Here is a 27,868-nt window from a genome sequence, read left to right as displayed (position 1 = left end):
TCACTTTTCAGGGTCTTGGGGTGGGCTATTTTTCTAACCCTTACTATTTTCTAATAGTCCCAGTGAGCCTCTACAAGGTCACATAGGTTTGGGGTCCATTCGTGGTTCGCATTCCACTTTTGGAGTATATGGTTTGTGTTGCCCCTATCCCTATGTGTCCCCATTGCATCCTATTGTAACTACACATTGTTTGCACTGTTTTCTAAGACTATACTGCATATTTTTGGTATTGTGTACATATAACTTGTGTATAATTGCTATCCTCATACTGAGGGTACTCACTGAGATACTTTGGCATATTGTCATAAAAATAAAGTACCTTTATTTTTAGTATATCTGTGTATTGTGTTTTCTTATGATGTTGTGCAAGTGACATTAGTGGTACTGTAGGAGCTTCACTCGTCTCCTAGTTCAGCCTAAGCTGCTCTGCTAAGCTACCATTATCTATCAGCCTATGCTGCTAGACACCATATACACTAATAAGGGATAACTGGGCATGGTGCAAGGTGCAAGTACCCCTTGGTACTCACTACAAGTCAGCCCAGCCTCCTACAGCAGGGAACTCTGGGAGCATCTGAGTGGCCAGGCCAGGCAGGTGACGTTAGAGCCCCCTCCTGACGGTGGACACTCACTTCACTGACCAGACCCCCTCTCAGGGCTATTTAGGGTCTCTCCTCTGGATGTTTCTTTAGATGTGGATTGCAAGACTCCAGCAGAGATCCTCTGCATCCACTACTTCAACTTCTGACCGAAGCAACTGCATCTGGCCCCTCCAGGAACTCTACAAACTGCAACAAAGAGGCCAAGACGACTTCTACAACTTTGTAACTTCAGCTCCTGCCAGCAACCGCAACTGTTTCCTAGTCGTGTATCTTCAAAGGACAGCCTGTCCTCAGCCTACACAGGAAGAGCAAAGAAATCTCCCTTGGGGTGAAGGAGTTACCCCCCTGCTTCAGCAGGCACCCTCTGCATCGACGACTGGCGGTGTGGATCTCCTCTCCAGTGGAGCTGCGTGGATCCTGCAACACGGGTGGTGGACTGAAGTGGTCGCAGCGGTCCCCTGGTCCATCTGTGCAAGTTTGGTGGAGGTAAGAGCTTGCCTCCCCTTGTACCGCATGTTTTGCAGCTACTAAGGCTTGGGTGCATCACGAAGTTTCAGATGCATCATCAAGCCTGGGTCCCCAGCACTCTATCCTGCGATGCACAGCTTCCTGAGTGAAACACCGGCGGCGTGGAAGCCTCTGCTGTGGTGCTGCGTGGGCCTCTTCTGCAACTTCTTTGTCCCCCTGTTGTGGGACTCCTGAGTGGGCTGCCTGGTCTGCTGTGGGCTCTCTAGGACGCGGAAAGCCCCCTACGATTCCCACACATGGGTAGAATCCACCTGGTTCTTCCTGGTCCCGGCGGCGCCATTTTCTTCCAACCGCGAGCTTCCCGTGTTCCATGGCTCGTGGGTTGACTTCTGTGATGCCACCCATACTGCAATCATCCATCCGATGTGGGACGTCAGCTGCACCAACCAGAAAGCCGAATCCATCTTCTTGGGTGCAATACTGACTGTTTTGCTTCACTGGTGGTTCCTCTCTTGTCCCTTCATCCTGGTTAGCAGGGGCTCCTGTTCTCCCTGGACTCTTCTTTGCTTCTTGGACTTGGTCCCCTTCTTCCACAGGTCTTCAGGTCCAGGAATCCACTAATGGTGTCTTGCAGTCTCTTATGGTTCTTGCATAATCCTGATTGTCGTTTTTGTGTGTACGTAGAAAAAGTTCCTATACTTTACTCCTACTTTTCTGGGGTTGGTTCTAGTACTTACCTTTGGGGTTTTCTAATACTCCCAGTGCCCCTCTACACACTACACTTGCCTAGGTGGGAAGCCGACTTTCACATTCCACTTTCTTAGCATATGGTTTGTGTTCCCCCTAGGCCCATTTCTACCTATTGTGTTCTATGGTAATTGCCCAGTTTTCTACGTCTTTATATTACTATTTCCGTGTAGTAGTGTATATAATAAGTGTAATACTTACCTGTAGGAGGCTGGACTGGCTTGTAGTGAGTACCAAGGGGTACTTGCACCTTGCACCAGGCCCAGTTATCCCTTATTAGTGTATAGGGTGTCTAGCAGCTTAGGCTGATAGATAATGATAGCTTAGCAGAGCAGCTTAGGCTGAACTAGGAGACGTGTGAAGCTACTACAGTACCACTTAGTGTCATATGCACAATATCATAAGAAAACACAATACACAGTTATACTAAAAATAAAGGTACTTTATTTTTTATGACAATATGCCAAAGTATCTTAGAGTGTACCCTCAGTGAGAGGATAGGAAATATACACAAGATATATATACACAATAGCAAAAATATGCAGTACAGTCTTAGAAAACAGTGCAAACAATGTATAGTTACAATAGGATGCAATGGGGAAACATAGGGATAGGGGCAACACAAACCATATACTCCAGAAGTGGAATGCGAACCACGAATGGACCCCAAACCTATGTGACCTTGTAGAGGGTCGCTGGGACTATTAGAAAATAGTGAGAGTTAGACAAATAACCCTCCCCAAGACCCTGAAAAGTGAGTGCAAAGTGCACTAAAGTTCCCCTAAGGACAAAATAGTCGTGTTAGAGGGAAAATGCAAGGAAAACACAAATCAGCAATGCAACAACGATGGATTCCTGACTGAGGGTACCTGTGGAACAAGGGGACCAAGTCCAAAAGTCACAAGCAGCTCGGAGATGGGCAGATGCCCAAGAAATGCCAGCGGTTGGTGCAAAGAAGCTCTTACTAGGCTGAAGAACTGTGAATACTGCAAGAACGACAAGGGCTAGAGACTTCCCCTTTGGAGGATGGATCCCCCACGCCTTCGAGAGTCGTGCAGAAGTGTTTTCCCGCCGGATGGACGCCAACAAGCCTTGCTACACGCAAATCGTGTGTTTGGCGTTTTTGGACGCTGCTGGGGCCCAGGAGGGACCAGGAGGTCGCAAATTAGACCTGCAGAGAGAGGGGACGTCGAGCAAGACAAAGAGCCCTCACTGAAGCAGGTAGCACCCAGAGAAGTGCCAGAAATAGGCACTACGAGGATGCGTGAAACGGTGCTCGCCGAAGTTGCACAAAGGAGTCCCACGTCGCCGGAGACCAACTTAGAAAGTCGTGCAATGCAGGTTAGAGTGCCGTGGACCCAGGCTTGGCTGTGCACGAAGGATTTCCGCCGGAAGTGCACAGGGGCCGGAGTAGCTTGCAAAGTCGCGGTTCCCAGCAATGCAGCCCAGCGAGGTGAGGCAAGGACTTACCTCCACCAAACTTGGGCTAAAGAGTCACTGGACTGTGGGGGTCACTTGGACGGTGTCGCTGGATTCGAGGGACCTCGCTCGTCGTGCTGAGAGGAGACCCAAGGGACCGGTAATGCAGCTTTTTGGTGCCTGCGGTTGCAGGGGGAAGATTCCGTCGACCCACGGGAGATTTCTTCAGAGCTTCTGGTGCAGAGAGGAGGCAGACTACCCCCACAGCATGCACAAGCAGGAAAACAGTCGAGAAGGCGGCAGGATCAGCGTTACAGAGTTGCAGTAGTCGTCTTTGCTACTATGTTGCAGGTTTGCAGGCTTCCAGCGCGGTCAGCGGTCGATTCCTTATCAGAAGGTGAAGAGGGAGATGCAGAGGAACTCGGCTGAGCTCATGCATTCGTTATCTAAAGTTTCCCCAGAGACAGAGACCCTAAATAGCCAGAAAAGGGGGTTTGGCTACCTAGGAGAGAGGAAAGGCTACTAACACCTGAAGGAGCCTATCAGCAGGAGTCTCTGATGTCACCTGGTGGCACTGGCCACTCAGAGCAGTCCAGTGTGCCAGCAGCACCTCTGTTTCCAAGATGGCAGAGGTCTGGAGCACACTGGAGGAGCTCTGGACACCTCCCAGGGGAGGTGCAGGTCAGGGGAGTGGTCACTCCCCTTTCCTTTGTCCAGTTTCGCGCCAGAGCAGGGGCTAAGGGGTCCCTGAACCGGTGTAGACTGGCTTATGCAGAATTGGGCACATCTGTGCCCAACAAAGCATTTCCAGAGGCTGGGGGAGGCTACTCCTCCCCTGCCTTCACACCATTTTCCAAAGGGAGAAGGTGTCACACCCTCTCTCAGAGGAAGTTCTTTGTTCTGCCATCCTGGGCCAGGCCTGGCTGGACCCCAGGAGGGCAGCTGCCTGTCTGAGGGGTTGGCAGCAGCAGCAGCTGCAGAGAAACCCCAGGAAGGGCAGTCTGGCAGTACCAGGGTCTGTGCTACAGACCACTGGGATCATGGAGTTGTACCAACAATGCCAGGATGGTATAGAGGGGGCAATTCCATGATCATAGACATGTTACATGGCCATATTCGGAGTTACCATGGTGAAGCTACATATAGGTAGTGACCTATATGTAGTGCACGCGTGTAATGGTGTCCCCGCACTCACAAAGTTCAGTGAATTGGCTCTGAACAATGTGGGGGCACCTTGGCTAGTGCCAGGGTGCCCTCACACTAAGTAACTTTGCACCTAACCTTTACCAGGTAAAGGTTAGACATATAGGTGACTTATAAGTTACTTAAGTGCAGTGTAAAATGGCTGTGAAATAACGTGGACGTTATTTCACTCAGGCTGCAGTGGCAGGCCTGTGTAAGAATTGTCAGAGCTCCCTATGGGTGGCAAAAGAAATGCTGCAGCCCATAGGGATCTCCTGGAACCCCAATACCCTGGGTACCTCAGTACCATATACTAGGGAATTATAAGGGTGTTCCAGTCAGCCAATGTAAATTGGTAAAAATGGTCACTAGCCTGTTAGTGACAATTTGGAAAGAAATGAGAGAGCATAACCACTGAGGTTCTGATTAGCAGAGCCTCAGTGAGACAGTTAGTCACTACACAGGTAACACATTCAGGCACACTTATGAGCACTGGGGCCCTGTGTTACCAGGGTCCCAGTGACACATACAACTAAAACAACATATATACAGTGAAAAATGGGGGTAACATGCCAGGCAAGATGGTACTTTCCTACATTACCTCCTAAGGGAGCATAGTCGCTTTTAGTATTTTTGGTATTCTGTCACTAAAATAAAGTACCTTTATTTTTCTAACACTGAGTATTTTCTTTCATGTGTGTGAGTACTGTCTGACTACAGTGGTATTACATGAGCTTTGCCTGTCTCCTAGTTAGACCTGGGCTGCTCATCCACTCTACCACTAGAAAGCCTGTCTTCTAGACACTGCCTACATTTCACTAATAAGGGATAACTGGACTTGGTATAAGGTGTAAGTACCTTAGGTACCCACAACAAACCAGACCAGCCTCCTACAAGCTGTTTGGAGGAAGCTGGCTCTTTATATAGTGGACCAAAATGAGGTACACTCTGCAAAGAGTCCAGGCAATCCCCAGCGGTATTACAGAGGCACAAGTGACATCCCAAATGCTCTGTGTTTGGGTAGTGTGGTCGAACAGTTAGGCATATCACAGGGTAGTGCTAAGCATTTAAGGCACACACTCATACAGTAAGTGAGACACACACTCAATAAAGAAATTCAACACCAATTTATAAAAATAACACACACTTTTATGTACATTTTGATATCGAGATCACTGGAATCAGGTGAGTACTTATGGATTTTTACAATTTTCAAAAGTTGACAGTGCAGTTTTTGGAACGGTAATGTTATCCTGTGGGGGGGAAACATATACTGCATGCTGGTACTTAGCAACTACTTGCAGGACCAATTTTTTGGAGTTACGGTAAGTACAGGGCAAAGTCCAAAGCAGCACCAACAAGTCACTTCGGGAGGCACTGGGGCGTCCGGGTGCAGAGGTGCTTTTCAGCATCGGGTGCCCAATGTTATCCTATGGGGGAAAAACATGTACTGCATGTGGGCACTTAGCGACGACCTACAGGACTGTTCATCTGGAATTAAGGTATGTATGGGTCGAGGACAAAAGCAACACCAACAGTTCAATTCGGGAGGTACCGAGGCATCTGGGTGCAGAGGTGCTTTCCAGATTCAGGTGCCCAATGTTATCCTGTGGGGGAAAACAGACACTGCATATGGGCATTCAGTAACAACTTACAGGACTGTTCTGGACTTGAGGTGAGTATGGTGCAAGGTCTAAAACCACACCAACAGTTAACCTCGGGGGGACTCTGGGGCGTCCGGGTGCAGAGGTGTGTTACAGCATCGGGTGCCCAATTCAAGTCTATTGGAATAGGTTTGTTTACTTGCAGAATAATATACCTTGAGCCAGACCTACTGGCACAACAGGTCACTTTAGATACAAGTATGATGTATATAATGTCTGAGGTGTAAAATGTATTGGTGTTAGAAGCTGGTGTGTACACATTATGAGATTTAAAAAATATAGAGGCAGATGGTCGCTTCCTCAGTAACCTCGTTAAACAACACAGGGGATGCGGGGGATAGTCAGCAGAGTTTGTCTTCACAAACTTCAGGATGGATTCAGCCAAATACCGTTTTAGATGCAGTTCATCATTTCTTCTTGACTCGTCAAACCTTGGCCTCCCTTGCAGGATTCACCTCCATTGAGTGTAAATTGAGGGGTATCTGGCAGTCAATGTTAGTGTAATTATATATTCAATTATCCACTTCAGTAGAAAAGATAACATACACCACATGTTCTTGACAAAGCTTTAGGAGGGATCATCCCAAGAGGGGATGGAGATGAAGAACATGTGGGTATCCAGGTCCAGGTGCCTGCTGAGGAGAGCCCACTTCTAGGGGTTACTGGTTTTATGTAAAAACCTCAGAATGATGTCAGAGTCTGAAGGGAGTGTTACTTACACCAAACCTGCCTCTCAGTAGGGAATGTGCAGAGTTGAAGGGACAGCTCAATAAATGCATTCCTTTTGCTCCTTGAGCACCTTGAGGGTCACGGGTGCGAATGGTGTTAGGGGTGTTTAGAAGTGGTTACTTGATGCACTTATATATTAATCAAATACATTCATTACTAGTACAAGTTGCCTGCCTTTCACTGTCTTGGGATCTCTTCACCAGAGGAAGCAACTCAGACAAATGCATTTCAGTAGTCACTAATCTTATAGTTTATTGTTTTAAAAAAAACCTATTTTTCATCAAATGGAACTTGGATCACCAGTGCTGTGTGATTAGAAGCACTTTAGAAGGTTTTTAAGTGAGCTTTCAGTTGTACACTCTACTTTTCTAGGTCACGTTAAGGTTAATTTCAGCAGCCTTTGGTCATCACTACATGATATCCACACTCACCGGAGTCCGAATAAACGTTGACAATGCTCAGGACCTGAAGAAGGCAAACACTCTTCACCAGCATGATGGAGGCCCTGAAAAAATAATTAAAATATTAGTTTCCTTTAGACTGGGCTTCTCCAACGAGTAGATCTGAAGCTACCAGTAGCTCTCTGGGTACCTCTGAGTAGCTCTCCTGCGTGGCCTCCTATCTTGGAAGCTTTTGCTGGGTTGAATTTATTTATATATATATATATATATATATAAAATGAAAAGTGTGTATTCGAGACAAAAATGTAAACTTTTCTGCTGCAGTCAATATTAGAATTCTAGTAAAATAAATAGCTCTTACTGCAGAAAAGGTTGGAGACCCGTGCTATAGACTGACCTGTTTCATTCTCTATCTCTCGGTAACCCAGGGCTCATATGAATACTAAACCCTATTTAAAGCATTTCAGTGATAATGATAATAAATACCTGGCTTTTCTCTGTAGTATCCTGAAAGTTAAAGCAGCAATGCTCAAAAAAGAGAAGCATTTAAAAGGAGATGGGAAGGGTAAGTCCTCGAATCTCTGTAAAAAGTGCTTAATACAGAAGATTGTTTAGTAGTTGCGAAGGACATGAAGCCTTAACCAGTAATAAGTCCACTAATGTTTCTTTACTGGGAGCCAAGTAACTCATAGTAGCATTTGACTCTCCCAGGGTAGCGACGCAGAGCAGTCCAAGGCCTACTCAAGGGGAGTGGCGCGGGCTCGTAATCTGGAACTAAATATTTGTTCTCTGAACCAAAAAAATGCACGTCTCGCTCAGTCACAGAAGCAAAGATCATATCACTTACTTTGAAGTGTTAGTATTTCTAGTCAATCATTAAACCGAAACTAACATATATAGGAGAGGAATACATCGCTTTACCATGTTTTTCATCCTGACAGTCTGTAAATATATCTACTGTTTTCTCAATTCACTCAAATGAGCAACTCAGAGCAATACAAGATCATGTTTAAAGGTTCAAAAGAAGAAGTTATCAAGAATATGCCTGGAAGGCGTTTGTGGTGTTCCGCCACGTGGAATTCTGTGGAGTGAAGAAAAAACTCTGCGAACCCCGCCTAACTCTGCGTGAGTGGGCAAAGTTGTGATTGGCCACCTGTTCGCGGTGATTGGTGCAAGTTGTGCACACTGCCATCTTGTTTTTCCTATTCTGTACATGGTGCTGGGCCTACGCTTCAATCCATACTTTATCTTGGCAATCCTTACTTCATCCAAATTAGCATCCCCAGTTTTACATTTATTTCCTTTGTGTTGTTGTTTTTATGTTTTTGCCTCTTTTATTTATCTTCTGTTACTTTTTTGTCCCTTCCTTAGTTTTCCTGTAACTTCCCTAACTTAATTTCCTCCTCTCTATTCCTTCTTTTCCCACTGTCTTTTTTTATATTCCACCCAGCGCCATGGCAAAACGTGGGGGACAAGGAGGCACTAATGCACTGAACAGCACACCCTGCTGTCACTCGCCCCGCCAAGAGATGCAACCTCGCACCATTTTTAGTGAGGAGGAGGTGATGGCACTTGTTTTTCTTTCTGCAGCGCCTCCTCCCCTCCATGCTGGCAGCAGGTAGCAGGCCCCCGTGTAGGGACGGCATGAGGGAGCGTTGGCTGCTTGGGGGAGGTACACCATTGCGTCCACCGATATACTGGGTTCCGGTGCATCCAGCAGCAGCTGATGCACTGCTGGGCCAATATCCTTGACTGGGAGAGGGACCTCCTCAACCTGATGGACGTCCAGGTTACGGGGCTTGGTGAGTACTAGCAATTAATTATTACTGGTTTTGTTGTGTCCTATACTACAATGCAATTTTTTTCAACTAACATGATGCTTACACTCAGAGGTAAATTAAGATCATGTAATATAAGGTTACACATATTATGTGATCCAATTTGATTGAGCCAGATGATCAGTGCTACCTAGTTCTGCTTGTTGCTGTAGACGCTCGCTTGGTCTGACTATTTAAGAAGTTATACTGACTTCTCTGTATGCCTGTCACTAAGACAGTGGTACTGCAGTAGTTGTAGTAAGTAACATATATCAGTGAGTTGGCGTTCTCTGTGTCTTTCTTTTTGTGTAGCTCTTACTGTCTCAAGCAATCTCCCAGTGATGTGTCCGTGCATCTATGCATTGAAAAGGGAATCTGACTGTATTGGCCCATCAATGGGGGTTGTGAATGCGCTTTGGGAAGCAAAGATCATTTGTTGCAATGCATCCGTTTTTCCAAATGTAGATTAGGAAATTTGAAATAGGGCTTAGGTAAGGTGCCAGAAATCAGGAATAGGCCAACTCGATCATATAGGTAATCTGATTTTGAAAAGTAAAATGTCAATAGGTTACTGCGTCTGCCTTTGCCTGTCAAAATATTTTCTAGGAGATCAACTGTATCACTAATCTATTTTTGTTACCTTCTTTATTTCTTACCTTAGCACCCAAGGGCAAGAAGAGGGCATTAGAGGTTGGGGCCGAGGAGGGTGCCACAAGCAGTGGCATGGCAGGTGGAAGATCCACCACCAGTGCCACGGCAGGCGGCTCTGCTGGCCCCAGTAAGTTCTTCTTAATATTTATTTCTCTTTTAAACCTCCCCAATACATTAATTTTTTCAAATGCTCTTCATTCTATTCAATGTTTTTTCTTGTTATCCCACCCTGCATTATCTTTTTTTCTATATTTTGTGTTTCTGTATCTGAGTTCCTCCTGTTTCTACACTAATCTGTAGCTGAATCTTTCATCTGCTTGGTTATGCTGCCCCTAAGACTAAGGGGGTCATTCTGACCTTGGCGGTCTTTTCGCAAGACCGCCGAGTTACCGCCGCGGTGAAGACCGCCGACCGCGGCGGTATGCCGCTGTGCGCATTCCGACCGCTGGGAGCGTTCCGCCGGAAAACCGCCAGCAGCCACACTGGCGGTCGGCGGGAAGGTGGAGACTGGTCAACCTCCACCGCCACGCCAGCAGAACACCGCCCACAGAATTACGACCCACATTTCTGTGTGGCGGTCTTCTGTTGGCGGTCTTCTGTTGGCGGTCACCTCCCCATGGCTCCTGTCGCCTCCCGGAGGACCAACGCACAAGGTAAGTTGATCGTCCGTGAGGGGAGGGGGTGGGGGGGTGTTGTGTGATGTGTGCGTGCATGGGGGTGTGCGTGTGAGTGTGTAGAGGGGGTGTGTGAGTGCGTGCATGCGGGCGGGGAGTGCTGCTGTGCCTATGGGCAATGTGTGAAGTTCGGCGGGTGCGCATGTCGGCATGTATGTGTGCGGGTATGTGTCCCCGTTGTGTATGTGTGTGTGTAGGGGGTGTGTATATGTGCATGTTGGGGGTGTGTGCATGTCGGGGTGCGTGTATGTGCATGTCGGGGTGGGGGTGGGGAGGGGGTTCGTACCACCTCTGGGGGGTGGCAGGGGGGTGGAGGGTGTGGGGGGAGGACTCGGGGGGGCAGTGGGGGGTGGGGGAGACCCCTATCAGTGCCAGGGAAGGAATTCCCTGGCCCCGATAGTGCCTACCGCCATGGTTCGCATGGCGGTTCCCGACCGCCAGAGACCGCGGCGGTAAGCAGGGTCATGATACCGTTGGCGGTCTTGGGTCGACCGCCGGACCGGAGTGCGCAGACTCCAGCCCGTCGGTCATGACCGCCGTGGCTGTCGGAGTGGGGAAGTGGCGGTCGATCGCGGCGGTGACCGCCGCGGTCAGAATGGCATTTTTTTGACCGCCGGTCTGTTCGCGGTCCGACCGCCGCCTCTCCGCCGACCGCCAAGGTCAGAATGAGGGCCTAAGACACGTGGGGCCAGATTTACTAGGCCCTAGCGCCACCAGAGCGTCACTTTCAGTGACGCTCACGTGGCGCTTTTCACTGCACCATATTTACAAGGAGGCGTTAAGTCACTTTTTTATAGCTTAACGCCTCCTTGTATATATGGCCCCCCAATGCAGTTTTCTGCGTCAGAGGGGCATGCAATGAGTGTTGCTGTGGGCGTTCCACCACAACACCTGTTGCTTTTGACGCTGCCCGAGTTTTAGAAGAAGGCGTAAATCTGAGGCAGCACCAAAAACGAATGCCACCACAGTGGTGATGTTAGCATGGTGCAACAAGGAGGAATACTTTTATTCCTCCTCATTTTTTGCTCTTACTATGTGTGCTGCATTCTGCAGTACACATAAAAGGAGCAAAACCCCATGAATGGTTGTTTATGTGCAGGAAGGTGTCTCTTCCTGCACATAAACAATCATTTCAAAATTACGCTTTGGTACTTCTATGAGTGTTGCATTTTGCCAAATCGCCATTGTAGATTGTTTATGTGCAGGAAGGGACACCTTCATGCACATAACCAATCTATCCCCTCAACACAGACACCCTTGCAATATGGTGCAAGGGTGCCTGTGTTGGTGCAGGCAACTTAATTCAGCGCCGGCGCAGGGGGAAACTCAGGGGTGCGCCGTATTCCTGTAAATAAGGCTCATCCCTGCGTTTCAAAAGTGGCATAGCACAGCGCTGCTGTTTTTGGTGCAGCACTGCACTGCACCACTTTGTCGGAAATCTGGACCTAGATTAGGTAGTCTACTGCAAAGATTGCAGAGTATGCAGACCCAAGCAAGCTCTTCTACGCTTGTTTGTAGAGAAGGCTTTCTATTTCTTGTTCAAATGACTACAAAGTGGCCAGGGTTATGGTGACCCCCCGTGCTGTGTTGTATTATCCCATCAGTTTCAATGGCAGTAAAGTAGTTTGAAGACAGCCCCATTGCATTTGCCAAAATTGCCAACTAAAACCAATCCATATGTCTTTCATTGACCAATTCATTCTACCCCTTCATTGCGCATCAGATGACTCACAGTCATCATCCTATCTCTGTTCCTCTATTATGGTTGGCTCGACTGTAGGAGGCTGGACTGGCTTGTAGTGAGTACCAAGGGGTACTTGCACCTTGCACCAGGCCCAGTTATCCCTTATTAGTGTATAGGGTGTCTAGCAGCTTAGGCTGATAGATAATGGTAGCTTAGCAGAGCAGCTTAGGCTGAACTAGGAGACGTGTGAAGCTACCACAGTACCACTTAGTGTCATATGCACAATATCATAAGAAAACACAATACACAGTTATACTAAAAATAAAGGTACTTTATTTTTATGACAATATGCCAAAGTATCTTAGAGTGTACCCTCAGTGAGAGGATAGGAAATATACACAAGATATATATACACAATAGCAAAAGTATGCAGTATAGTCTTAGAAAACAGTGCAAACAATGTATAGTTACAATAGGATGCAATGGGGAAACATAGGGATAGGGGCCACACAAACCATATACTCCAAAAGTGGAATGCGAACCACGAATGGACCCCAAACCTATGTGACCTTGTAGAGGGTCGCTGGGACTATTAGAAAATAGTGAGAGTTAGAAAAATTAACCTCCCCAAGACCCTGAAAAGTGAGTGCAAAGTGCACTAAAGTTCCCCTAAGGACAAAGTAGTCGTGTTAGAGGAATAATGCAGAAAAGACACAAACCAGCAATGCAACAACTGTGGATTTCCAATCTAGGGTACCTGTGGAACAAGAGGACCAAGTCCAAAAGTCACAAGCAAGTCGGAGATGGGCAGATGCCCAGGAAATGCCAGCTGCGGGTGCAAAGAAGCTTCGACTGGACAGAAGAAGATGAGGTTTCTGCAGGAACAAAAAGGGCTAGAGACTTCCCCTTTAGTGGACGGATCCCTCTCGCCTTGGAGAGTTGTGCAGAAGTGTTTTCCCGCCGGAAGGACGCCAACAAGCCTTGCTACATGCAAATTGTGCGTTTAGCGTTTTTGGACGCTAATGGGGCCCAGGAGGGACCAGGAGATCGCAAATTGGAACTGAAGAGAGAGGGGACGTCGAGCAAGACAAAGAGCCCTCACTGAAGCAGGTAGCACCTAGAGAAGTGCCAGAAACAGGCACTACGAGGATGTGTGAAACGGTGCTCGCCGAAGTTGCACAAAGGAGTCCCACGTCGCCGGAGACCAACTTAGAAAGTCGTGCAATGCAGGTTAGAGTGCCGTGGACCCAGGCTTGGCTGTGCACAAAGGATTTCTGCCGGAAGGGCACAGGGGCCGGAGTAGCTGCAAAGTCGCGGTTCCCAGCAATGCAGCCCAGCGAGGTGAGGCAAGGACTTACCTCCACCAAACTTGGACTGAAGAGTCACTGGACTGTGGGGGTCACTTGGACAGAGTCGCTGGATTCGAGGGACCTCGCTCGTCGTGCTGAGAGGAGACCCAAGGGACCGGTAATGCAGCTTTTTGGTGCCTGCGGTTGCAGGGGGAAGATTCCGTCGACCCACGGGAGATTTCTTCGGAGCTTCTGGTGCAGAGAGGAGGCATGCTACCCCCACAGCATGCACAAGCAGGAAAACAGTCGAGAAGGCGGCAGGATCAGCGTTACAGAGTTGCAGTAGTCATCTTTGCTACTATGTTGCAGGTTTGCAGGCTTCCAGCGCGGTCAGCGGTCGTTTCCTTATCAGAAGGTGAAGAGAGAGATGCAGAGGAACTCGGATGAGCTCTTGCATTCGTTATCTAAAGTTTCCCCAGAGACAGAGACCCTAAATAGCCAGAAAAGAGGGTTTGGCTACCTAGGAGAGAGGAAAGGCTACTAACACCTGAAGGAGCCTATCAGCAGGAGTCTCTGACGTCACCTGGTGGCACTGGCCACTCAGAGCAGTCCAGTGTGTCTGCAGCACCTCTGTTTCCAAGATGGCAGAGGTCTGGAGCACACTGGAGGAGCTCTGGACACCTCCCAGGGGAGGTGCAGGTCAGGGGAGTGGTCACTACCCTTTCCTTTGTCCAGTTTCGCGCCAGAGCAGGGGCTAAGGGGTCCCTGAACCGGTGTAGACTGGCTTATGCAGAATTGGGCACCTCTGTGCCCAACAAAGCATTTCCAGAGGCTGGGGGAGGCTACTCCTCCCCTGCCTTCACACCATTTTCCAAAGGGAGAGGGTGTCACACCCTCTCTCAGAGGAAGTTCTTTGTTCTGCCATCCTGGGCCAGGCCTGGCTGGACCCCAGGAGGGCAGCTGCCTGTCTGAGGGGTTGGCAGCAGCAGCAGCTGCAGTGAAACCCCAGGAAGGGCAGTTTGGCAGTACCAGGGTCTGTGCTACAGACCACTGGGATCATGGGATTGTGCCAACTATGCCAGGATGGTATAGAGGGGGCAATTTCATGATCATAGACATGTTACATGGCCATATTCGGAGTTACCATGGTGAAGCTACATATAGGTAGTGACCTATATGTAGTGCACGCGTGTAATGGTGTCCCCGCACTCAAAAAGTTCAGGGAATTGGCTCTGAACAATGTGGGGGCACCTTGGCTAGTGCCAGGGTGCCCTCACACTAAGTAACTTTGCACCTAACCTTTACCAGGTAAAGGTTAGACATATAGGTGACTTATAAGTTACTTAAGTGCAGTGTAAAATGGCTGTGAAATAACGTGGACGTTATTTCACTCAGGCTGCAGTGGCAGGCCTGTGTAAGAATTGTCAGAGCTCCCTATGGGTGGCAAAAGAAATGCTGCAGCCCATAGGGATCTCCTGGAACCCCAATACCCTGGGTACCTCAGTACCATATACTAGGGAATTATAAGGGTGTTCCAGTAAACCAATGTAAATTGGTAAAAATGGTCACTAGCCTGTTAGTGACAATTTGGAAAGAAATGAGAGAGCATAACCACTGAGGTTCTGATTAGCAGAGCCTCAGTGAGACAGTTAGTCACTACACAGGTAACACATTCAGGCACACTTATGAGCACTGGGGCCCTGGGTTACCAGGGTCCCAGTGACACATACAACTAAAACAACATATATACAGTGAAAAATGGGGGTAACATGCCAGGCAAGATGGTACTTTCCTACACAACCCCCCCCAAATGAAGGACAATAAGACTAGCCATGACCTGATGAGTCTTCATTGTCTAAGTGGAAATATCTGGAGAGTCCATCTGCATTGGAGTGGCTACTCCCAGGTCTATGTTCCACTATATAGTCCATTCCCTGTAGGGATATGGACCACCTCAACAATTTAGGATTTTCACCTTTCATTTGTTTTAGCCAAAGTAGAGGTTTGTGGTCTGTCTGAACAATGAAGTGAGTGCCAAACAGGTATGGCCTCAACTTCTTCAGAGCCCAGACCACAGCAAAGGCCTCCCTCTCAATGGCAGACCAACGCTTTTCTCTAGGGGTCAACCTCCTACTAATAAAAGCAACAGGTTGATCCTGGCCCTCAGAATTAAGTTGTGATAGGACTGCCCCTACTCCTAATTCAGATGCATCAGTTTGGACATAGAATTTTTTAGAGTAACAAGGGCTTTTCAGGACAGGTGCAGAGCACATGGCCTGCTTCAGCTCCTCAAAAGCTTTCTGACAGTTTGCTGTCCATAATACCTTTTTAGGCATTTTCTTGGATGTGAGGTCATTAAGAGGGGCTGCAATGGAGCCATAGTTCTTAATGAACCTCCTGTAATACCCAGTGAGGCGTAGGAAGGCTCTCACCTGAGTCTGAGTGGTAGGGGGAACCCAATCAATAATAGTTTGGATTTTCCCCTGAAGTGGTGCAATCTGTTCCCCACCAACAAGATGTCCCAGATAAACCACCTTACCCTGCCCTATCTGGCACTTTGAAGCCTTGATAGTGAGGCCTGCCTTTTGCAGGGCCTCCAAAACTTTCCATAGGTGGACCAGGTGATCATCCCAGCTGGAGCTAAAGACAGCTATATCGTCCAAATATGCTGCACTGAAAGCTTCCAGACCTTGCAGGACTGTGTTCACCAACCTCTGAAAAGTGGCAGGTGCATTTTTCAAACCAAAAGGCATTACAGTAAACTGGTAATGTCCTCCAATGGTAGAAAATGCAGTCTTAGGTTTAGCATCTTCTGACAATTTGATCTGCCAATACCCTGCAGTCAAATCAAAAGTGCTTAGATACTTGGCAGATGCCAGTGTATCTATGAGCTCATCTGCCCTGGGTATAGGGTGAGCATCAGTTTTGGTTACCAAGTTGAGACCTCTATAGTCTACACAAAACCGCATTTCCTTCTTTCCATCTTTAGAATTGGGTTTTGGTACCAGTACCACAGGAGAAGCCCATGGACTGTCAGAGTGCTCAACCACTCCTAGTTCCAACATTTTCTGAACTTCTTGCTTTATGCAGTCCCTGACATGGTCAGGCTGCCTATAGATCTTACTTTTGACAGGTAAACTATCTCCAGTATCTATAGTGTGCTCACACCAAGAAGTGGTGCCTGGCACAGTAGAGAAGAGTTCTGAAAATTGTCCTAGGAGATTTATGCAATTGTCTTTCTGCTCAGCAGTAAGACAATCAGCCAACACTACACCTTCCACAAGAGCATCTTGATCTGTGGAAGAGAAGAGATCAGGTAGATGATCACTGTCTTCTTCCTGTCCCTCATCTGTTGCCATGAGCAGGGTGAGATCAGCCGTGTCATAGTATGGTTTCAGTCGGTTGACATGGAGCACCCTAAGGGGACTCCTGGCAGTGCCTAAGTCAACCAAGTAGGTGACTTCACCCTTCTTTTCAACAATTGTGTGGGGACCACTCCATTTATCTTGGAGTGCTCTTGGGGCCACAGGCTCCAAGACCCACACTTTCTGCCCTGGTTGGTACTGAACCAAAACAGCCTTCTGATCATGCCATTGCTTCTGGAGCTCTTGGCTGGCCTGAAGGTTCTTACTGGCCTTTTTCATGTACTCAGCCATCCTTGATCTGAGGCCAAGTACATAATCCACAATATCCTGCTTAGGAGCTTTTAAAGGTTGTTCCCAACCCTCCTTTACAAGTGTGAGTGGACCCCTAACAGGGTGTCCAAAAAGAAGTTCAAAGGGGCTGAAGCCCACTCCTTTCTGGGGTACCTCCCTGTAGGCAAAAAGGAGGCATGGTAGAAGGATATCCCATCTCCTGCGGAGTTTTTCAGGGAGACCCATAATCATGCCTTTGAGAGTTTTATTAAATCTCTCCACCAGTCCATTTGTTTGTGGATGATAGGGTGTTGTGAACTTGTACGTTACACCACACTCCTTCCACATGGCCTTTAAGTATGCAGACATGAAATTGCTTCCCCTGTCTGATACTACTTCCTTTGGGAAGCCCACCCTGGAAAATATTCCCAGGAGGGCCTTTGCCACTGCAGGAGCTGTAGTGGTCCTTAAAGGAATTGCTTCAGGATATCTTGTGGCATGGTCCACTACCACCAAGATAAACCTATTGCCTGAAGCAGTAGGAGGGTAAAGGGGGCCAACTATGTCAACCCCTACCCTTTCAAAGGGAACCCCAACCACAGGCAGTGGAATAAGGGGTGCCTTTGGGGTGCCACCTGTCTTGCCACTGGCTTGACAGGTTTCACAGGACTTACAAAATTCCTTTGTGTCCTCAGACATCCTAGGCCAATGAAACAGGGGAACAAGTCTGTCCCAAGTTTTCATTTGTCCTCGATGCCCAGCTAAGGGAATGTCATGTGCCAGTGTTAGGAGGAACTTTCTGTACTCCTGAGGAATCACTAATCTCCTGGCAGCTCCAGGTTTAGGATCCCTATGCTCAGTGTACAAGAGGTTGTCCTCCCAGTAAACTCTGTGAGAGTCACTGACATCCCCATTAGCCTGTTTGACAGCTTGCTGTCTGAGACCCTCTAATGTGGGACAGGTTTGCTGTGCCACACTCAGCTCCTCTCTGGCAGGCCCCCCTTCACCCAAAAGCTCAGCAGTGTCTGCTTCCAGCTCCTCTGGTGTAGGTTCTGCACAGGGAGGGAATTCTTCTTCCTCAGAATTAGAATCCACTGTAGAGGGAGGGATAGTAGGAAGTGGTTTGCTTCTACTAGCCCTAGCTTTAGGGAGCACTTGGTCCATTGTTCCAGGATCCAAGCTTCCCTGTCCTTTTTGCTTTTTGGCCTGAGCCCTTGTCAAAGCAAAAATATGCCCTGGGATGCCCAGCATTGCTGCATGGGCCTCCAACTCCACATCTGACCAAGCTGATGTCTCCAAATCATTCCCTAATAGACAGTCTACAGGTAAATCTGAAGCTACCACAACTTTCTTTGGACCAGTTACCCCCCCCCCAGTTGAGATTTACAACAGCCATGGGGTGGCTTTGTGTTATGTTGTGAGCATCGGTTACTTGGTACTGGTGTCCAAGTATGTGTTGTTCAGGGTGCACCAGTTTCTCAATCACCATTGTGACACTGGCACCTGTGTCCCTGTAGGCCTGGACCTCAACACCATTTATTAGGGTTAGTTGCTTGTACTTCTCCAAGTTATGGGGGCAAGCAACCAAAGTGGCTAAATCAATAGCCCCTTCAGAGACTAAAGTAGCCTCTGTGGTCTCCCTAATCAGACCAACCCCAACTAAATTACCAAAAGTGAGCCCAGCTCCTCCCTTGGATTGGCTATTCGTAGGTTTGCTCCCACCACCACTGCTATTAGTAGGGTCACTAGGTGTAGCAGTAGGGGTTGTAGTGGTAGGAGCTGTGGTGCCTTTCTTTGGACAACTGGGATCTGTTGTCCAATGGCCTTTTATTTTACATAAATAGCACCATGGTTTATTTTCCTTGTTCTGATTAAAGGAGGATTTGGACCCACCACCCCCACCAGAGTGTTTTTGTGGGCCTGATGAAGACTCATTTTTAGATTTGTCCCCACCCTTGTCTGAAGACCTACCATCCTTCTTTTTGTTGCCATCTTTGTCACCCCCTGTATGAACTTTTCTGTTCACTCTTGTTCTGACCCATTTGTCTGCCTTCTTTCCCAATTCTTGGGGAGAGGTCAGATCAGAGTCCACCAAGTACTGGTGCAACAAATCAGACACACAATTATTAAGAATATGCTCTCTCAGGATTAAGTTATAAAGGCTGTCATAATCAGTAACTTTACTGCCATGTAACCACCCCTCCAAGGCCTTCACTTCCTGGTCAATGAAATCAACCCAGTCTTGTGAAGACTCCTTTTTGGTCTCTCTGAACTTTATCCTGTACTGTTCAGTGGTTAAGCCATAACCATCCAGGAGTGCATTCTTAAGAACTTGGAAATTATTGGCATCATTTTCTTTCACAGTAAGAAGCCTATCCCTACCTTTTCCACTAAATGATAGCCATAGGATAGCAGCCCACTGCCTTTGAGGGACATCCTGTACAACACAGGCCCTCTCAAGTGCAGCAAACCACTTGTTAATGTCATCCCCCTCCTTATAAGGGGGAACTATCTTGTGCAGATTCCTGGAATCATGCTCTTTTGCAGGATGACTATGGGGAATACTGCTGCTGCCACCATGGGTATCTAAACCCAACTTCTGTCTTTCCTTCTCTAATTCAAAAGACTGTCTATCCAAATCCAGCTGTTGCTTTTTAAGCTTCAGTCTGGTTTGTTCCACCCTCAACTTATTGAGTTCCCTCTCTAACATTCTGTCATCAGGGTTGGTGGGAGGGACATTTCTAGAAACAGAGCTATGATGGGAATGAACAGAAGGAGACCTGTCCCTTACAGAAGGCACCCTAACAGCTTGGTTTACAGAAACATTACTACCAGTATGATGAGAATATATGCTTTTGCTATGATGTGAGACAACACTATTTCTCTGGTGTGGCTCATCATCATTACCATCTATGCTAGACTGTCCAGTAATGGGCAGGCTAGGAAGTTTCTTTCCTGAATCTTTTCCTGGGGGAGTCCCTGAATCAGATTGGGAACTATTAGGTACTTTTTCAACAGATGGGGCACCTCTGGCCTTATCCTGTTCTCTAAGCATGTTAAGTAATAGTTCCAAGGCAGGATTCTTCCCTACACTCAAACCTCTCTCTATACAGAGACTCCTTGCTCTTTTCCAGCTAAGGTTGTCATATGCAAGTTTGGACAGATCAACACTTTGGCCTGTGCCAGACATTTTGTAGAGAGAGTTAAAGTGATAGAAAAAGAAAAAAACGTTTTCAGAACTTTTTGGAAAGACAGAAAAAAACTTTTTAAACTTTTAAGAACTTTTTGAAAGTTTAGAAGTACTTTTCAGCACTTAGAAAAGAGTGAAAAGAGGAAATGCAAAACTTTTTGGCTATGTGTATATACACTGACCTTGTTTTGTATATTTTTCTCTTATGAAAAGTACAATGACAAGAGTGGTAAGTAGTCTCAAGCACTTATCCCACCACTGCACAACGAATGTAGGAGGCTGGACTGGCTTGTAGTGAGTACCAAGGGGTACTTGCACCTTGCACTAGGCCCAGTTATCCCTTATTAGTGTATAGGGTGTCTAGCAGCTTAGGCTGATAGATAATGGTAGCTTAGCAGAGCAGCTTAGGCTGAACTAGGAGACGTGTGAAGCTACCACAGTACCACTTAGTGTCATATGCACAATATCATAAGAAAACACAATACACAGTTATACTAAAAATAAAGGTACTTTATTTTTATGACAATATGCCAAAGTATCTTAGAGTGTACCCTCAGTGAGAGGATAGGAAATATACACAAGATATATATACACAATAGCAAAAGTATGCAGTATAGTCTTAGAAAACAGTGCAAACAATGAATAGTTACAATAGGATGCAATGGGGAAACATAGGGATAGGGGCCACACAAACCATATACTCCAAAAGTGGAATGCGAACCACGAATGGACCCCAAACCTATGTGACCTTGTAGAGGGTCGCTGGGACTATTAGAAAATAGTGAGAGTTAGAAAAATAACCCTCCCCAAGACCCTGAAAAGTGAGTGCAAAGTGCACTAAAGTTCCCCTAAGGACAAAGTAGTCGTGTTAGAGGAATAATGCAGGAAAGACACAAACCAGCAATGCAACAACTGTGGATTTCCAATCTAGGGTACCTGTGGAACAAGGGGACCAAGTCCAAAAGTCACAAGCAAGTCGGAGATGGGCAGATGCCCAGGAAATGCCAGCTGCGGGTGCAAAGAAGCTTCGACTGGACAGAAGAAGCTGAGGTTTCTGCAGGAACAAAAAGGGCTAGAGACTTTCCCTTTGGTGGACGGTTCCCCCTTGCCTTGGAGAGTCGTGCAGAAGTGTTTTCCCGCCGGAAGGACGCCAACAAGCCTTTCTACACGCAAATCGTGCGTTTGGCGTTTTTGGACGCTACTGGGGCCCAGGAGAGACCAGGAGGTCGCAAATTGGACCTGAAGAGAGAGGGGACATCGAGCAAGACAAGGAGCCCTCACTAAAGCAGGTAGCACCCGGAGAAGTGCCAAAAACAGGCACTACGAGGATGCGTGAAACGGTGCTCGCCGAAGTTGCACAAAGGAGTCCCACGTCGCCGGAGACCAACTTAGAAAGTCGTGCAATGCAGGTTAGAGTGCCGTGGACCCAGGCTTGGCTGTGCACAAAGGATTTCCGCCGGAAGTGCACAGGGGCCGGAGTAGCTGCAAAGTCGCGGTTCCCAGCAATGCAGCCCAGCGAGGTGAGGCAAGGACTTACCTCCACCAAACTTGGACTGAAGAGTCACTGGACTGTGGGGGTCACTTGGACAGAGTCGCTGGATTCGAGGGACCTCGCTCGTCGTGCTGAGAGGAGACCCAAGGGACCAGTAATGCAGCTTTTTGGTGCCTGCGGTTGCAGGGGGAAGATTCCGTCGACCCACGGGAGATTTCTTCGGAGCTTCTGGTGTAGAGAGGAGGCAGGCTACCCCCACAGCATGCACAAGCAGGAAAACAGTCGAGAAGGCGGCAGGATCAGCGTTACAGAGTTGCAGTAGTCGTCTTTGCTACTATGTTGCAGGTTTGCAGGCTTCCAGCGCGGTCAGCGGTCGTTTCCTTATCAGAAGGTGAAGAGAGAGATGCAGAGGAACTCGGATGAGCTCTTGCATTCGTTATCTAAAGTTTCCCCAGAGACAGAGACCCTAAATAGCCAGAAAAGAGGGTTTGGCTACCTAGGAGAGAGGAAAGGCTACTAACACCTGAAGGAGCCTATCAGCAGGAGTCTCTGACGTCACCTGGTGGCACTGGCCACTCAGAGCAGTCCAGTGTGCCAGCAGCACCTCTGTTTCCAAGATGGCAGAGGTCTGGACCACACTGGAGGAGCTTTGGACACCTCCCAGGGGAGGTGCAGGTCAAGGGAGTGGTCACTCCCCTTTCCTTTGTCCAGTTTCGCGCCAGAGCAGGGGCTAAGGGGTCCCTGAACCGGTGTAGACTGGCTTATGCAGAATTGGGCACCTCTGTGCCCAACAAAGCATTTCCAGAGGCTGGGGGAGGCTACTCCTCCCCTGCCTTCACACCATTTTCCAAAGGGAGAGGGTGTCACACCCTCTCTCAGAGGAAGTTCTTTGTTCTGCCATCCTGGGCCAGGCCTGGCTGGACCCCAGGAGGGCAGCTGCCTGTCTGAGGGGTTGGCAGCAGCAGCAGCTGCAGTGAAACCCCAGGAAGGGCAGTTTGGCAGTACCAGGGTCTGTGCTACAGACCACTGGGATCATGGGATTGTGCCAACTATGCCAGGATGGTATAGAGGGGGCAATTCCATGATCATAGACATGTTACATGGCCATATTCGGAGTTACCATGGTGAAGCTACATATAGGTAGTGACCTATATGTAGTGCACGCGTGTAATGGTGTCCCCGCACTCACAAAGTTCAGGGAATTGGCTCTGAACAATGTGGGGGCACCTTGGCTAGTGCCAGGGTGCCCTCACACTAAGTAACTTTGCACCTAACCTTTACCAGGTAAAGGTTAGACATATAGGTGACTTATAAGTTACTTAAGTGCAGTGTAAAATGGCTGTGAAATAACGTGGACGTTATTTCACTCAGGCTGCAGTGGCAGGCCTGTGTAAGAATTGTCAGAGCTCCCTATGGGTGGCAAAAGAAATGCTGCAGCCCATAGGGATCTCCTGGAACCCCAATACCCTGGGTACCTCAGTACCATATACTAGGGAATTATAAGGGTGTTCCAGTAAACCAATGTAAATTGGTAAAAATGGTCACTAGCCTGTTAGTGACAATTTGGAAAGAAATGAGAGAGCATAACCACTGAGGTTCTGATTAGCAGAGCCTCAGTGAGACAGTTAGTCACTACACAGGTAACACATTCAGGCACACTTATGAGCACTGGGGCCCTGGGTTACCAGGGTCCCAGTGACACATACAACTAAAACAACATATATACAGTGAAAAATGGGGGTAACATGCCAGGCAAGATGGTACTTTCCTACATCGACTACTGGCTTTTCTACATTGTCAACCAGGAAAATGCCCAAAGTAATATTTTAGATGGGAGAGGAGATACTGCAAACTCTAGTGCCTGGATACCCTATTGGGTGATTAGTAACACTTTAAAAATCCTGATTGATTGAACTGCAGTCATAGGTTGCATTTTATTTAAAAAAAAGGGGGAGGTGTATATGGCATACAAAATGTGTAATGTTTTTTCTAGCTGCACAGATCACCAGGACGATGGGTGATGGTAAGTCACATTGCTTGTTTATTGTCAATTACTAGTGTACCCGCTGTATTTGTTATGTCAGGCAGATCCCATCCGTTGTGGGTTCATTTTAGTACCTTGCTTGCATGTGGTCCAGAGGATCTGGCAGCTACAGAGTGGAGGCATCCATGGTCTGTGACAGACAGAACCTTGGGCCCGAGCTGGAGACCCACACTCTGAGATGGCCGTTCAAGGCCATTGACTGTTGGAGATCTGCTGACCTGAACAATGAAGCAGCACACTGGCGAGAGGCTCAGTAGGAGACTATCAAGAATTCACCCTGTCGCCCCACAGATGGCAGAGCCGGCAGTAGCAATGAAGCAGATGTAATGGGCCCACGGTCAGCACGACGGGGGCTCTGGTACTCACACTGGCATTGGCAACATATAAATGGGACCACCTCCCCGGGGACTATCCCAGGAATCAGTGCTGTGAGAGGGGGCTGGAGACCGCCCAGCACTGATTCCAGTGAGAGACAGCTGAAGTAAGTGGCAGCTGTGAAGCGGTAGAGGAGACCCTGGCTCCGCTGTGAGGGGTAGAAAAACTTCCCAAAATCTGATCTGACATGAGAGGAGTATTCCCTGGTGGGGTTAGAAACAGTCCAACAAAGGAGTCCACATCAGAAACTGTAACTTGAATAGCTATCTCTGCACAGCAGGGGGCACCCTGGACAGGCACAAACGTCAGTTTATTTCCACTCTTGGATTGGTCTGACTTGAGAGACTGCAGCACTCTGTGGGATATAAGGAGGAGATCACTGCAGTGAGGGCATTGCTGTACCCAGGGAATACGCTCTATGTAGGTGCAGGAAACTGCTGCCTTGAGGGGGGCTATGGGGGCGTCGGCTTCAATACCACCGTTGGGGTATTGCTGTAGAAAAGTACTCTCTTTTTGGGATGTTATCCCCATTTTCTGCCTGATGTCAGTGTGTTTGACTGTGTTCACTGGGATCCTGCTAACCAGGACCCCAGTGATTATGCTCTCTCTCCTCTAAATGTGGTCACTGCATACTGTTAACTCAGTATTTCATCCACAATTGGCTTACTAGTGCCCCCTTATAAGTCCCTAGTATACGGTACCCAGGTACCAGGGCATTGGGGTTCCAGGGGATCCCTATGGCTGCAGCATTTCTTTTGCCACCCATAGGGAGCCCATGCAAAGGCTTTGGCAGGACTGCCATTGCAGACTGCGTGAAAAGGTGCAAGCACCCTTTCACTGCCATTTACACTGCACCAGGTCACTTATAAGTCAAACATATACTTTGCCTTTTATCCCTCAAAGCTGGGTGCAGAATAACTGAGTGTGAGGGAACCCCTGCACTAGCAGAGGTGCTCCCACGTTGTCCAGGGCCAATACTCCGGACTTCGTGAGTTCGGGGACGCCATTTTAAGTGTGCACTGGACATAGTTCAATACCTATGTACAGCTTCACAATGGTAACTCTGAATATGGCCATGTTTGGTATCAAACATGTAGGAATCATACCCCCATGCTAACCCTGGCATTGTTTTTGTGATTCCATGCACTCTGGGGGCTCCACAGTGGACCCCCAGTACTGCCATACCAGCCTTATGGGGATTTCAGAGGCAGCCCAGCTGCTGCCTCTCCACAGACAGGTTTCTGCCCTCCTGGTACATGATTTCAGTAAGTCCAGGAAGGCAGAACAAAGGACTTCCTTTGGGAGAGGGATGTTACACCCTCTCCCTTTGGAAAAGGTGTTAGAGGCTTGGGAGGGGTAGCCTCCCAAGCCACTGGCTTTGCTTTGAAGGGCACATTTGGGGCTCTGCTTTCATAAACCAGTCTACACCAGTCCTGGGACCGCCCAGTCCCTGCTCTGGCATGAAAATGGACAAAGGAAAGGGGAGTGACCCCAGGGGTGGTGCTCAGAGCTCCTCCAGAGTTTTCCTGGGTTCTGCCATCTTGATTTACAGATGGGCCGGACATTCTGGGAGCATCTGAGTGGCCAGGCAAGACAGGTGACGTCAGAGCCCTCTCCTGATAGGTGGACACTCACTTCACTGACCACTCCTCCTCTCAGGGATACTTAGGGACTCTCTGCTGGCTGTTTCATCATATTCGGATTGCAAGACTCCAGCAGGAATCCCCTGCATCCTCACTTCAACTTCTGACCCGAAGAAACTGCATCTGGGCCTCCAGGAGCTCTACAAGCCTGCAACAAAGAAGCAAGAAGCCTTCTGCAAAATTGTATCTCCAGCTCCTGCCAGCAACTGCAACAATTTCCCGGTTGTGCATCCTCAGAGGACAGCCAGTCTTCAGCCTGCACAGGAAGAGCAAAGGAATCTCCCTTGGGGTTGAAGGAGTCACCCCCCTCCTTCAGCAGGCACCCTCTGCATTGACAACCAGTAGATTGGACCCCTTCTCCAGTGGAGCTGAGTGGATCCTGCAACACGGGTGATGGACAGAAGTATTCCAGACAGTCCCCTTGTCCAGCAGCGTGAGTTTGGTGTAGGTAAGAGCTTGTCCTCCTACTCCATGCAGCTACCCCCGTGTACCACGTGTTCTGCAGCTACAAAGGCTTGTTTGCACCTTTGCACAAAGTTTCAAGTGCATATGCAAGCCTGAGCCCCCAGCATACTATCCTGTGACTTACAGCTCCCTGAGTGGACCGATGGCAATGTGGAAATCTTTGTTGTGTTGCTGCATGTGCTCCTTTTGCAAATCCTGTGCCCCCTTCGTGTGGGACTCCTGAGTGGGCTGCGTGGTCTGTTGTGTGCTCTCTAGTAGAGCCCCCTTCCACTCCCCCACATGGGTAGAGTCCACCTGGTCCTTCCTGGGCCCAGGCAGCGTCATTTTGTCTTAACCGCGAGCTTCCTGTGTGACACAGGACATGGGTCGACTTCAGCAAAGCAAACAAGACTGCAATACTCCATCCATCGTGTGACAACACCTGCACTACACAGGAACCTAAAGTCGTCTTCTTTGGTGCAATCCTTACTGTTCTTCTGCAACCGTGGTTCCACTTTTGCACCTTCTCCCAGGAAATCCGGGGCTCCTGCCCTTCCTGGGGTCTTCTGTGTTTCTTGGACTTGGCCCCCTTCTTTTACAGGTCCTCAGGTCCAGAAATCCACTGTTGGTGTCATGCAGTTCCTCTTAAATTTTGCACAATCCTGATTGTAGTTTTTATGTGTCTAAGAGTAAAGTTCCCTCACTTTACTCCTACTTTTCTGGGGTCTGGGGTCAGTTCTATTACTTACCCTTGGGGTTTTCTAGTGCTCCCAGCTCCCCTCTACACACTACACTTGCCTAGGTGGGAAGTCGACATTCACATTCCACTTTTTTAGTATATGGTTTGTCTTCCCCCTAGGCCCATTTCTACATATTGTATTTTACAGCATTTTCACTGTTTTCTAGGTATTTCTGTGATTATTTCTGTGTACTATTGTATATAATAAGTATATTACTTACCTCCTAAGGGAGCATAGTCTCATATGGTGTATTTGGTATTTGTGTCACCAAAAATAAATACTTTATTTTTGCAACACTGAGTAATCTCTTTCATGTGTATAAGTGCTGTGTGACTACAGTGTGTATGAGCTTTGCATGTCTCCTAGTTTAGCCTTGGCTGCTCATCCACTCTACCACTAGAGAGCCTGGCTTCTAGAACACTGTCTACACTACACTAATAAGGGGATAACTGGACCTGGTATAAGGTGCAAGTACCTGTGGTACCCACTACAAACCAGGCCAGCTTCAATACCACCGTTGGAGTAATTGCACACTGGACCCGGACTGATTCCTTCTCCACAGAGGGAGGTCACTACATGGTGGAGTGGTTGAACAGTAACTGCGCAATACATGTAAGAAGCAAATAAAGCAACCAGCCTCTGGAGAGAGCTTCCATGGAAGGGAGGGTGGCAGCTACACTAGGAGATAGGAGTCAGCCTAAAGCTTTGGGACAAGAGCATGATTCTAGGCAGAAAGGGGGCTGGACGGATGTTGAAATGCGAATGAGGAATATTCCATGCTCAGATCTAGACTGGAGTAACACTTAGGGGTCTTCAACATATCACCTCATACACGGATTGAGGTGGTGACTCCTGGGTAAGCAAGGGCCCTGTACTGCACCCATACCCTGGGCTCGAACTTTAATGCAGACTGAGAATGAAGGGGTTCACTCGGTTTCAACAATGGGCAAGCCGCGCACTGCAAAAGGAGGACCCCCA

At 48.1% G+C, this 27,868-nt stretch overlaps 1 protein-coding gene across 1 annotated transcript in view; it reads right to left on the bottom strand.

Annotated features, from left to right (window-relative positions):
- The window catches only part of LOC138278716 (CD5 antigen-like), a 254,240-nt gene that overhangs the window by 139,928 nt on the left and 86,444 nt on the right, over positions 1 to 27,868 (bottom strand). Inside the window, exon 2 of the mRNA XM_069219294.1 lies at positions 7,243 to 7,316. Within this exon, the coding sequence (XP_069075395.1) occupies positions 7,243 to 7,306 (64 nt within the window). The 5' untranslated portion in view covers positions 7,307 to 7,316. The remainder of the gene's footprint in view (positions 1 to 7,242; positions 7,317 to 27,868) is intronic.

Source organism: Pleurodeles waltl, unplaced genomic scaffold (genome assembly GCF_031143425.1).
Source record: "Pleurodeles waltl isolate 20211129_DDA unplaced genomic scaffold, aPleWal1.hap1.20221129 scaffold_54, whole genome shotgun sequence".
NCBI lineage: Eukaryota > Metazoa > Chordata > Amphibia > Caudata > Salamandridae > Pleurodeles > Pleurodeles waltl.
The sequence above is the reverse complement of the archived record's forward strand: the minus strand, read 5'-3'. Positions and strand labels throughout refer to the sequence as shown.